Source organism: Vicia villosa, linkage group LG2, assembly GCF_029867415.1.
Source record: "Vicia villosa cultivar HV-30 ecotype Madison, WI linkage group LG2, Vvil1.0, whole genome shotgun sequence".
In the NCBI taxonomy this organism is placed as follows: Eukaryota; Viridiplantae; Streptophyta; class Magnoliopsida; order Fabales; family Fabaceae; genus Vicia; species Vicia villosa.
This window is the reverse complement of record NC_081181.1, coordinates 148,512,542-148,525,921: the sequence shown is the minus strand read 5'-3', so window position 1 is coordinate 148,525,921 and position 13,380 is coordinate 148,512,542. Positions and strand designations below refer to the sequence as shown.

The window sequence follows — 13,380 nt, the reverse complement described above, 5'->3', positions numbered from 1 at the left end:
GCCGCAATGCGCATCGCAACAGTCGCAATGACCGTAATCGCAATATCCACAACCGCATCCGCAGCCGCAACCGCAATTTAAAACCATGAATGCTAGTTTATGGAATATGAGACTTGAGAAATTGCTATAGTTTTTAATTTAGTTGTTAGTTCCAGTGGCTGGTTTTGTCACCGTACATTACATTTTATATAGCTAAACATTCATTCAAATCTTCCATCATATATATTATAAATTTCTCTTATTATTTACTCTACTATTGGTTGGATTCTACATTCTGCTCCTTAACTCAATGTTAGATAGAGAAAGAATATATAAATGTGAATGTGAAGAAAAAATTAATTCTTCATTCGGACATATTTCGTTCCGGTAGTTAACTACTAATGGTCGGTAATTTCTAATTTACACAAGATGATTGACCAACTTTACAATACAATTTTAACTTGAGCATTTTTCAATAGAATTGTTTGCAACTCTTCCTAATTCTAAAATTGGTAATCATGTACAAAAGGATGGACAATATAATATTCTAGCTTATATTGGTCAAACGTTTCAAGTTCTAAATAACAATAATAATAAAATAAAATAAAATAAAAAAACTAGTTAACGTATCCAATATCATAAGATTCTCGTTTGCTCATAAGTTTGAGATTTACTTTAATTTATTATGAACTGATCTCGTGGTATCTAAATCAATTGGTTTGGCATGATAACCACAATGTATATAATTTTCGGTCAACCTTGTCCTAAGTTTTTAATGACTATTGCACTCATGAAGTTGATTTAGACATACAAGTTTCAATCCATCATAAACCTACAATACTAATAGAAGCTCGAGCAATTGGAAATCATTTCACAGTTTTTTTAACAATTTGGAAAGTTGGCAAAGATGATCCAAGAAAGGTGGTTCATTCGTTGAAAGTTGGTCTGACTTAAACATATATTCCTTCAATGGAGATAATGGTAAGCGATTTCTAACAACGGTGAATACTAGCTAGAAAATAGGAATAACTGTTGGATAAAAAACGTCAAGCTTGTTTATTCTTCAATTACCAACCCGTACATAGGGGTGTGCAAAATATCCGATTTTGATGTCTAAATTCATAATCAAACTTAAACCACTTTTAAATATCCTGATATAATTGAATGGTTATTAACCGGTTTAGTTATTAATGGTTGAGTATCTATTCATATAATCTGGATATAATTAAATGGTTATTAACCGGTTAAATTATTTTGGATTCGGTTATAATCCGGTTATTATCCAAATCCAAATATTTTAATTCTCAAAAATAATTTTTAAAACTGGATTTTTTTTAAAAACCGGTTATATAATCATAACCAAATTTTTAACCGGTTTTATAACCAGTTTTGATTAAAATGTGGTTATGGTTATAAATTCAAACCATTTAAATGGTTTTAAAATGGTTATGGTTTGGTTTTTGAAAATAATCAACCATGCACATCCCTACCGGTACATATACAAATACAAAGACAAAATGCAAGGTTACTTACTAAACAAGTTACATGCTAACTAACTCAATAACTTGCCCTTTTAGTATTTTAACAGCTAATAAATTTATAATTGTTTCTCAACTAACTAACCTCTTTTATTACACAACAACCTCTCCCTTAATTTGACTTCTCATGAAGAAAGTCAAATAACATTTGCTAGAGTTACTATTCCTAAGCTCTCTCTTAATTTGACAAACAAATCAAGCTTCAAATGACTTAGTAACTATGTCAGCCAACTGGTCTTGAGAGTTGCAGAACTTCATCTCAATGGTTCCATCCTTAACAAGGTCTCTTAGAAAGTGAAATCCCGCATCTATGTTCTTGCACCTACCATGTATTATAGGATTCTTCGACAGTTTGATGGATGATCTGTTGTCACAAAATATGATCGACCCACCTTATTTTCTGAGGTACTTTTCAGTGAGTTATGATCTTCCTCAACCACACTCCTTGATAGGAACATGAGACAACAACTACAAACTCTGCTTTAGTTGTTGATAAAGTAACAATTGACTGCTTCTTTGATGACCATGAAACTGGTCCTGAGCCTATTTTGAACACATACCCTGAGGTACTTTTTCTACCATCTCTATCTATAGCATAATCTGAGTTAGTCCATCCCAACAGCTATAAGTTCTTCTTTTCTTCATGTTTGAACCAGATTCCAAAATTCAGGGTGCCTTGTAGATACCTCATGATTCTCTTGATTGCAGCAACATGCATCTAAGTGGGTCTTTCCATGTATTTTGCCACTAAGCACACAAAGAATGCCGAGTTAGGTCATGTTACCAAGAGATACAACAAGCTTCCTACCATTTATTTGGAGGAGGTGGCATCTGTAGCTTTACCTTCTTCACCTCTCACCAATTTGGAACCAAGAACAATTGGAATGTACACTTTGTTGCATTTCTTATGTAGGTATTACATTACAAAGAATGTGAGAAGTCAGGTTAAACCCGCGGTAGGGACAAAACAGATAGAGGTCGATGATAGAAAAATGGTTAAGGTAGGCGTTATTGTGGAAAAAAATTATGGATGCATGGAATGTTATAAAAAATGATGATGTTGATATTGTTATACATTTCAGGAAGGTGTGAGAAATATCCCGCTTTATTGAAATAAGTTGAAAGTACAATTTTGGACCAGGTAAAGGATAAGATTGTCTTTGCTTGGACCGATCAAGTTAGACACCTTGAAAATACAACAACAAATCGAGTTGAATCTGCTCATGCTTGTTTGAAGAATTGATTGAGAAATAGCAAGGGTGATTTGTGTTCGAATTTGGATTATGTAAACCACATGATACAAAACCAGCATAATGAGATACAAACATCATTTGGTCATAGTATCACAGTGTTAGAACACAGGTTCAAAGACAACACTATATATTCTCAGTTGGTTGGCAACATATCTCAATCAGCTTTGAATTATATTTCTCACGAAGCCAGACGAGTTAAAAATTTAGGTACCGAGAGCTCAAAGTGTGGTTGCACACTTGTGAGAGCCTATGGTCTCTCGTGTGCTTGTGTTATATTTAAGAAGGTGATACTTGATAGTCCAATATGAATGGATAAAGTTTGCAGTCATTGGAAAAGGCTCAGTTTTGATGATGATGGTGTCAAGAAAGACGATAAATAAAATATCTCCATCATTACTGAATGGGAAGCGATACAAGAAAGATTTTTGAAAACCGATGACAACACGAAACTCCACATTAAAGAGAAATTGAGGAAGATTTCATTTCCGGAGACCTTAGACTTGAAGCCACCCTTTCATCAATCGGTAAAAAACAAAAGCAGGAACTAAGAAGGTTAAACCTACACCGAGTGATAATTCAACGATGTAGAGTCCATCATATTTTGAACACATTGACAAAGTTTTCCCGATTCACCAACTCTGAAAAATATCACAAAAGCGTTTTTAGAGGAGCTCGCATTAGCAAACCACCGCCTCTACTAAAATCTCATTCATTGAGCAGATGTCGGTTTTTATGCATAATTACATTGAACAGATCGTCAATGTCAAGGGTAACAGTAATCATGGTTTTCAAGCCGTTTTTGCTTTACTCGATAAAGGAGAAAAGAGTCACACACTTGTCCGCCATACTCTTATCCAAGAGTTGAGGAGCAATAAAGATTTTTACACACAGCTATTCGAGAATAAAGAAAAAGTTGAAGAATTGTATCACTCTCTTGTACCTTGCATTAGTGGGCCTGCACCTGAGGATGAATGGAAGCGCTTCCCTGAAATAGGTCATCTCATAGAAATTGCGTATGAGAGGGTGTGTATCGATCTTACAAGATACGGTTTCTCAGAAGCTTTTTTCCCACTACGCATTGTTCCACCTCCAAATCCAAATGATCGTATCATCTGTGTTGGGTGGGTTTTAAATCTGCGACATTTTGTTCAAGTTTCTTTGAAACTGAGATATTTTACACCACTTACATCACCGGAGTGGACAACTCATAATACAATCAAAGTCGAGACTTGGCCGGACCAGTTTGTTGAAAGGTTGCAAAATTTCACCAAATTGAACAAGATTGAAAGAGAAATAAATAAAGAAAAGTCAAAGGGGCTATCACCAATAGATTTGGCCAGCGTCAATAATTAATAAGAATATAATTTGAAAAAGTCACTATTTTCTTTCTTTTATTTATTATATTTTTTAATATGTGTGGAAATGACAAGTACACAACTAATTTCGGACGGTATTGATTAAGAGTGACTAAACATTTAATTGAAGATCTAATTGGGGAAAAATTATTAAAAAAAAATAATTACAATTTTTTAATTTAAAAACCTATTTAAATATTCTTAAATAGTTTAGAGACTTACGTAATTAACCAAATCACATATATCTTTAAACAGCAATGATATTCTTACACCCCAAATATTTACATCGTATTTTACACCGTATGTACCGTCCGTACATGAACAGTGCAATATTATATTAATATTTTTTTGTTATATTTTTTTATTAAATATTATTATTTTTTTAAATAATTTTTTTTATGTTTATTTAAAAAATATTTGACAATACCTGCAGATTTACTTCTGGATTTACCTGCATTTGACATTATCTGCGGATTTAGCTAAATTCATAGGTAAATTCGCAAGTAAATCCGTAGGTATTGTCAAATTCGTAAATAAATCCGCAAGTAAATCCGCAGGTATTGTCAAATATTTTTTTAAAAAAATAAAAATAAACGTAAAAAAAAAAAATTAATATAATATTGTACTGTTCATCTACGGACGCTGAATAGTACCGTCCGTACATGAACAGTGCCGTCTGTACATACGGTGTAGGTGTAGACACTTTGGTGTACAAATAGCATTTTTTATCTCTAAAATTTGAATGAATTCAAATTCATATCATTTTCTATTATTATTTATTTTAAAATAAATTTAAAATATGACATCAATATAAAACTCATAAAAGAAATTATTATTAGTTTAACCTAAAATTCAAAGTAAGAAAGAAGAGTTACGTAACAAACAAAATTGAAGATGTGTATATATATAATATCCCATCACACAAGTTTATTAGGTTAGTTCATATTAGGATTTACATATGACGGCAGTTTCTTCTTCTCTGCCACTGACAGAGAAAACAGCCTCAATGAAAAGGTCCAAAACCCTTACACTGCCGCATCTCCCATTGGATTTGGTATCAGAAATACTGTGTAGACTTTCTGTGAAACACCTCCTTCAACTCTGTTGCGTCTGCAAATCATGGAATTCTCTTATCTCTCTCGATTCCAATTTCGCCAGGAAGCAACTCAGCTTGTCAACCTCCAACAAAGACCGCCATCACCTCATCCAATCCTCTACTAAATCTTATCGTGAGTTCCTTCTAAGTCACTCCCCAATCTCTTCTTTTTTTACCTCTGCTTCCAACGTTCCTGTAACGCAGCTTAGGCACAATCTAAAAAGGGTTTTTAATAATAGAGGCAGTGGTGTCGAAATTTCCACTTGTGACGGCATCCTCTGTTTTGCAATAAATGGATCTCAAGCTGTTTTGTATAATCCTTCCACTAGAAAATCCAAAATATTGCCTCCTTTGAAAGCTCCAGAACCAAGGGATTTTCAAAACTTATATACTTTAGTGTATGATCGTATCACCAGTAATTATAAGATTATTGCTGTTACTTCTGGTAATAGCGAAACCCAAGTTAACATTCACACTTTGGGTACTCGTTATTGGAGAAGAATTCAAGATTTTCCATGTTCTCAACTCAAAATTTACACACCTGGAATATTTGTGAATGATATTGTTAATTGGTTTGCATGTGATCCTAATTTATCTAAAGTTATTGTTTCTCTTGATTTAGAGAAGGAGTCCTATCAAAAGCTTTCACTCACTTTTTTTGGTACGCATTTTGAAACTCCCATTGCCTTGGGGGCATTGAGTGGTTGTTTGTCCATCCTTTCCCTTAGAGGTGAAATTTCTAAGCTTTTTAATGTTTGGATCATGAAGGAATATGGGAATGAAAAATCTTGGACTAAATTGTTAAGTGTTCCTCACTCAAGAGGATGTGGTTTTTACAGCGGCTATTGGAAAGTATTATATATTTCCGAGAATAATCAATTGTTGATGGAGTTCTATAGGATGACGAAACGTGGTTTGGTTGTCTATGATTCTATAAATAAAACTTTTACTATTCCTAAAATGCAAAACAATAATCATGATCTTAGAGTGACATCAAATTTTTATGTTGAGAGTTTGATATCTCCTTTCTAGATGTTGCTTCTGACTTCATGGGTTAATGTTAATTTGTAATGTATAGAATATGCTACTTGACTAATTGCTATGTTATTTTTTATTTATTTCTTAGTTTGAGTTGTTGGTTATTTTACCATACATTACATTTATTTTATATAGTTAATAATCATTCAAATTTTGCATCAGATATATTATAACTTTTCTCTTATTATTTACTCTTCTGTTGGTTGGATTCTACCTTCTGTTACAAAATTTGACTCTCAATTAAAAGTTGCTATGCAATCCTTAGGCTCTAACAAGCCTAATTCAATACTTAGATAGATAATGGATATATAAAGGTGGATGTGACAAAAAAATTAAGTTCTTTACAAATATTAATTTTTTGTTATAAGATATTTTGTTCTGGTAGTTGTCTTACTAATGTTGTGTAACTTGTAGTTTTTTCACTTAATATGTGACCAACTTTACAGTAGAATTTAATCTTGCCCGAACATTTTTTCATTAGAATTGCTTGCAACTTTTTCCAATTCTAAAATCATGTATAAAAGGATCCACAATATAATACTCTACCTTAAATAATAGTTCAAAAGATTCAAGTTCTAAATAACAGTAATAATAAAATCTTCATTCCTTGGAGATAATTGGTAAGCAATTTCAAGAATAGGAATAACTCAGTTGACTTTATTGTATCATCATTTCATGAAAGTTGATGTATAGGACTTCATTTCATATGTATTTGCTAGATAATGTTGTAATGAGATTTCTTCTTTTTTTTTTAACTATGACTGATAGCGTAATAGAAATAGCCTGTTTTGATACCTTTCATCATAAGTCCTTCAAATAGTTCACTGATAAAATGCAAAGATGGCCGTTCAAGAATTTTACTGTATGGTACACCCTCTTTGAAGGAATGAACCATACATTTGCTGAAAAAATTAAAACAGCATATTATAAAGTTTGGTAAACAACTTAATTATGAATAAATGTATATCTTTTTTGGTACTTATCCACGTACGGACCCATGACACTATGCAAATAAAATTGGGGTTAAATAAAAAAAATAGTATTTAAAGTGTGTGAGATTAATCTAACTTGCTTAAGCGTATGTAGATGCAGAAAGGCCACATGTTGGACAAGTTGTTCCAGCATGTTGATACGACATTTAGATCTTGCGCAACAAATCAATGTTGTTGCATTTTTGAAGATTATCCGGTCAAAGATTGGATTAGATTTTATTGTATTTGATTTAATAATATCATTAGGTGATTTCTTTGACCGTTGGAACAAGATAAATTCATATTTAAATGGCAATTTAAATTAAAATTTAAATTGAAACAAATCATATCTTGTTGGAGAGATTTATGGAACAATTAATATCCAACAGATTTTGCATCATTTTTGAATGAAATCAAATCAAATATCCATGAAAAAAACTCATAATTATCATGCTATATAAGAAGCTCAAAACCATCATAAGTAAGCAAGCAATAAATTAAAGATTTTTACAATGTTAGTGTTTGTTTAGAGTCTTTGTTATTGTTGTATATATATCACACTATGTTTCAATAACTTGGCATAGTTATATGTTTATCTAGTTGAGTTGTAAATTCAACATCACTCATCTTGTTGACTGAAGTTGATCAATAGGGTTTAGTGATTGTAACCCACATTAAGGGGTTAATGTTTGAGAGAAAAAGAAAGTGAGAGGGCGTCTCATATTTAATGGGAGTCATAAATAGAAAGTCATTGGGTAGTGTTAAGAATAGGCATTGAACAATATAGTGTCTGTTGTTACTTGTAAGACTAATTGTACTAAACTACTAGTAGTAAATTTCTTTTCTTGAGTTGTAAGTCAATCCCCCAAGTGTAGGTGCAGGTTGCATCGAATTAGGTTACCAATTGGCTGTGTTATTTATTGCTTTTATGCTCCACCATCTTGTACAAGTTGTGGTGATTGGTTTAACTTGTCGAATTAGTTGCCAGGACATTGCGTTCAACATTTATCCCCTTAGAAACACAATTTTAATTGGCATCAGAGCAGGCACTCTAGCATGTTGGATAAGCTCCAAGGAAGATAAATTATGTTCAAATGGACACAATGAAAGATGGAGGTTCAATGAACAAACCACCTTTTTTGGATGGCACTAATTATGATTATTGGAAGCCTATGATGATTGTCTTTCTCAAATCCATGGACAAGAAAGCATGGAAAGTTTTCATAAAAAGGATGGAAACATCCAGTGGTTACTTCCGAAAATGGTATAACCAGTTTGAAACCAGAAGCTGGTTGAACTGATGTTGAAGATGATGAAGCACTTAGAAGATCTAAGGCTTTGAATGATATCTTCAATGGTGTGGACAAGAACATTTCCAGGCTGCTCAACACATGTTCAAAGGCTTAAGAAGCATTGGAGATTCTCAAATGCACATAAAGGAACTTCCAGAGTTTGAATATCAAGGCTGCAACTCCTTACCACTAAGTTTAAGAATCTGAGGATGAATGAAGATGAATCTATCCGTAATTTTCACATCATATTACGAGATATTGCTAACACCTCATTTTCCTTAGGTGAAAAGATGTATGAAGAAAAGCTTGCTAAAAAATTCTCAAATCATTTCCTAAGAGGTTTGATATGAAAGTGATTGTTATTGAATAAGCTTAGGATCTTAGCAGCATTAAGGTTGATGAATGTTGCTTGATTATTTGTATCACATGCAAGTATACATGTATGTTTGATCGCAACAAGTGACAGAGATAAGAGTATCATACCCACAGGGAGTGAAATTTTAAATTTAGTTGATTTTGCAATTAACTATCTTTGAGAAGTGTGATTAACCAAACACATGATTTGTTGTTTGGTGAAACTGAAATTGAGGTATTGAAAGTCTAGCTACAAGATGTATGTATCAGATATTTCTCTCCACAACATTTCACTTGATGTTAAGTCTGATCTAACTACTAGAAGAGATATGAGAAATATTCATGACACTCTAATGTCTTGTGGTGAATATTCCCATGACAAATTTGAGAAATCCCGATGTTGATAAGAATATGACAGACATCATGTACGATATGTTGACAGAGCCTTAAGTACATAAGGAGAATGGTGATCATGCTCATGAATATGTTGAGGTTGATATTGCTATAGTTAATGGTGGTGTTAATAACCATGATCATGTATTTGAAGACGTGAAAACACTTACTGAATGTGTTAATGAAAGCATTTGTACTACTAATGGCAAAGAGTATATATTGATTTTAAAGAACAGACGATCAAGAACCTCTATGATATATGCTGATGAAGATGGAAGTTTATATGATTCTACTACCTATCTTGAAGTCATCAAATGGATCCCAAAATTATCATGTATTATGAAGTTTAATCCTTTTTAGATGAATATGAAAAGTTCCTCTCTAAATAGGTACCTGGATATGGAAGTTGAATACCTTCCATGTGCCAACATAATGAAAATAATCATGGAGAAATTAACCAAGTCTCATGACAAGAGTACTCTTGAAAATGATCATGTGATAAAGTTGAATGACAATATTGATAATGGTGTATGTGCTTATGAAGAGTCTATCCCTATGAATAATGGAGTTCATGCCGAGTTTGAACAAGTAATTGAAGAAGCTACTGAAAATGTTGATCCCTGCAAAGGTATGCTGAAGAGAAATTACTTTAAATGAATAGCTACTGAAAGGAAGACTCCAAGAATATCTCTAACAATTAAAGAAAGTAATCATGTGCCGGAGGATATCACTTGTGTTAGATGGATGTTAGACTCGATGGTGGAGCATTTTGTCAATCTAATGAAGTTTGGGTTTGAGATGATTTATGTAAGAGGATTCTATCACATTCTTCAAGTAAAGCAAATAAAGGGCTACATCAGTGACTCTCAAGGTTTAACTTTGAAAGGAGTGTCACTCAACTCTTGTGGAGTAACGAAATGCTCAAAGATATCTTGAGTAACATTATGGGAACTGATTTCCCAACTCATATGAAGGAAGAGCAAATTGTCATGTGTAACGGTGAAGAAACTAGAATGTTTAAATTAGTGATAGAAGCTAAAGAAAATATTATGGACATAGTGTTCATCATACAGAAAATAGTGGATAGCAAAAGATTCTCACAATCAAAGTGTCCTTCTATTATGAGGAAAGTATGATGAAGAGGAAGTGTTTGTGTCACAAGAAGATAGTTCTAAAAAGGAAGTTGTCCAAGGAAATTTTGACTTTTGAAGAAGTTGTGCAGTAGTTGGAGCAAGTGTGTGTGTGTGTGTGTGTGTGTGTGTGTGTGAAAGACAAGAATAACCTTGTATTAAGTTACACCTGTGATAATAATAGTGAAAGTGATAAGAAGACTACATCGGATGGATGCTTCGTTCTTGTAAACATGATAATATCTTGGGTCATCAAGGAACAAATAAATGTGACCATATCTTTTGATGAAGCTTAATACATTACTACAAGGAATAGTGGTTGGAAATTTCTCAGAACAAAGCAAATGTTGAAGGAGTATAATGTGGGACGAGATGTCCTGACATTGGTATGGGAAATTTTCTCTATCGTTTTGGATGCAAATTAAGTTTAAGATATGAGGTGTGCCTTCGACATTTGCATCTGTAAGGTTTTATAGCAATCAATGCTAGGGATTTGTTCCAAAAGATAAAAATCATTTCTCTCCCATAAGACCACTTTGGCACAAAAAATAAGGCACACTATTTTGTTATCTCAAACGTGGTATAATTGGGTGGTCCTTACAAGCATGAAAATGGACATCTTTCCTTTTCTTTCTCTCATATTACAAATATCCCTCTGATCCTTCAAGCTCATCCTCATAACATGAATCAACATTCTAAAGATTTTTCTAAATAATCAAGTAGGAACGTACTTGTCATAGAAATTGAGGTTCCTAAGGATGTTGGAGATATGTTGGAGTCTTGGTTAAAAAAGACCAAGGAAGCTGGTGATGTTAGTAATAACATCACCCTAGTTGAACCTTTTAGTGGAACATCTAGCACTAAGAAGATAATGATAGAAAACTTGAATCCTAAAAAGAGAAGAATTATAGAGGCTGATGTAACATAGCTAATGGAATCAAGTGATTTTGAGTCAGATGAAAACTGAGATACCTTCATGGATTCAATTAGGCATGAAGACTGAAGGCTTTTTTGGTAAAGGGAGCTTATAATCCTGAAGATTGAAGGTTTATTTTTTTTTATATCAATTTGGAGGCCCTTGTATTCTGGGCATGTTTTTGTGTGTTGATCTATAAGGGCTTTATAGCCTCTTAAGACTCGTTTGAATAATGCTATTGCATATTTTGATGTTGATTATAGTTGTTATACTCATGATATAGTTTGGTATGTACAAACATCCGAATCTTTGGATGAATGGCCTCTAACTGCTATTTTGAAGACCCTTTGCTAAATTATGGTAAAAAGGGGGAGTAGAGGTGTGGTGTGGTGTGATCTCTGCTAGGAGACTAACTAACAGGTAATATGTATTTGTTTAGTACTGGTTTTGAAGTACTAGTGATACAGACACTACGGATAGAGCTTCTATAGAGGCATCTATTCACACAGGTGGAGCCTTCCTGGGAGGACCCAGTGACCGATTTATGCTCACAGGGTATGATGACCATGTCGCATAAAAATTATGGCCGAGTGAGGTATATATATTTAATGTTTAACTTCAAATTATTTATTATTGTTCAGGGATGTGTTGAAAGTTAACTAATAATTATTTAACTTTGTTTTTTACAGAACCGTCTGCCGCTGGAGGTCACATCCCACAATTTGAAGATGAAGAACTTCCCTTTGAGTCTGATGTCTGAGAAGGTCAGGCGTATTGTTTTTTATTTTAGTCTCCACATCACCGCCAAATCTTCATCGATTTTCAACTCAATAAAGTGGTATTTCACCCTTCCATTTGTGTAACTCGATCTTTCTCACCCTTCTGTTATCGGTGTGAGGCAATAATTCATTCAAGTTGGCGAGAGATGTGGTGTCATCCGGTAGCTTGAACTCAACAGGAGGATTGTCTTCCTTGAAGTACACTTCTACCTCAATAAGAAATTGAGGAAGAGGCGTTTTGAGATGTTTTTCTAAAGAACATATGACCCCACAAAACTGTCGGTGTAATCACAGCCCTACAAAATTGTCGGCAAAATCCAGATCGTTAAAAATCTTTAGTACATACACTATCGAAAATATCAATTTGAATTTCCGATATATAATTGCACATTATGAAATTTCCCAATCAAAGTATAATTTATCGGAAATTTCATGTGTACCAGAAATTTTTAAACTCCAATCAAAATTTTCATTTGGTTATTTTGTTATTTTTTTGATCAGATGCATTTTTGAAATTATGAAAATATTAGGGGTATCACGTTCAAATTTTGGGGTGGCGGGTTAAATTATCTGCCTATGGCTTATATTTAACTAAATATGCTTATAAAAAAGAATAAATATTTTCTATTTAAAAAAAAATCTGATCTGGTCTGGTCTTGGTGTGTAGTCTATATTATTTGGCATGACCTATTCTCACTCCTAATTAAGAGTGTCTTAATTACAATTTTTTAATTTAAAAACCTATTTATATTTAAATATTTTTAAATAGTTTAAAGAATAGACAACGTATCTCTAAAATTTGATTGAATTCAAAATCTTCTTTTTTTTATTCAAAATCTTCTCTAAAATAAGCATATGACCCTTATTGGATAATGCTAACGAGTGTCACTGGGGCACTGGTTAAGAGATTAAAAAGGTAAGTCGAACATTGTTTAATAAAGGAAAAAGATAAGTTTTTTACCCTAAATATATGTATTTAATACATTAAAAACATAAATAATTAATTTTTTTTAGAGAATATTGTATGTATTCAGTCCATTGAATATATAATAATTTCTTTATTTAGATTGTTTAACCAGAGTGTCCATGGGGCACTCGTTAACATGACGCTATATTATTATAGTCCAAAACCTTATTTTAAAATAAATTAAAAACATGATATCCATCTAAAATTCATGAAATAAATTATTATTAATTAAACCTAAAATTCAAAGTAAGAAGAGTTACGTAAAAACAAATCTGAAGATGCGTATATATATATTACGGTATATCTGTATCCCATCACA

General features: G+C 32.8%; 2 protein-coding genes across 2 annotated transcripts; both read left to right on the top strand.

Moving 5' to 3' along the window:
- Positions 1-3,490: 3,490 nt before the first annotated feature.
- On the top strand, positions 3,491-4,123 carry LOC131650287 (uncharacterized). Its single transcript, XM_058920001.1, has one exon. The coding sequence runs from the start codon at positions 3,491-3,493 to the stop codon at positions 4,121-4,123; it is 633 nt and encodes a 210-aa protein (XP_058775984.1).
- A 940-nt stretch (positions 4,124-5,063) lies between these two features.
- Positions 5,064-6,333, top strand: LOC131647013 (F-box/kelch-repeat protein At3g23880-like). Its single transcript, XM_058916927.1, has 2 exons — positions 5,064-5,354; positions 5,844-6,333. The coding sequence occupies exons 1-2, from the start codon at positions 5,084-5,086 to the stop codon at positions 6,251-6,253; spliced, it is 681 nt and encodes a 226-aa protein (XP_058772910.1). The 5' UTR covers positions 5,064-5,083; the 3' UTR covers positions 6,254-6,333.
- Positions 6,334-13,380: the final 7,047 nt, after the last annotated feature.

Excerpts from the sequence above, each read along its gene's own strand:
- LOC131650287 (XM_058920001.1), top strand. The coding sequence starts at position 3,491 with ATGTCGGTTTTTATGCATAATTACATTGAACAGATCGTCAATGTCAAG.
- LOC131647013 (XM_058916927.1), top strand. The coding sequence starts at position 5,084 with ATGACGGCAGTTTCTTCTTCTCTGCCACTGACAGAGAAAACAGCCTCA. Across the intron at positions 5,355-5,843 it reads ATCCTCTACTAAATCTTATC|AGAAGGAGTCCTATCAAAAG; the intron begins GTGAGTTCCTTC and ends CTCTTGATTTAG.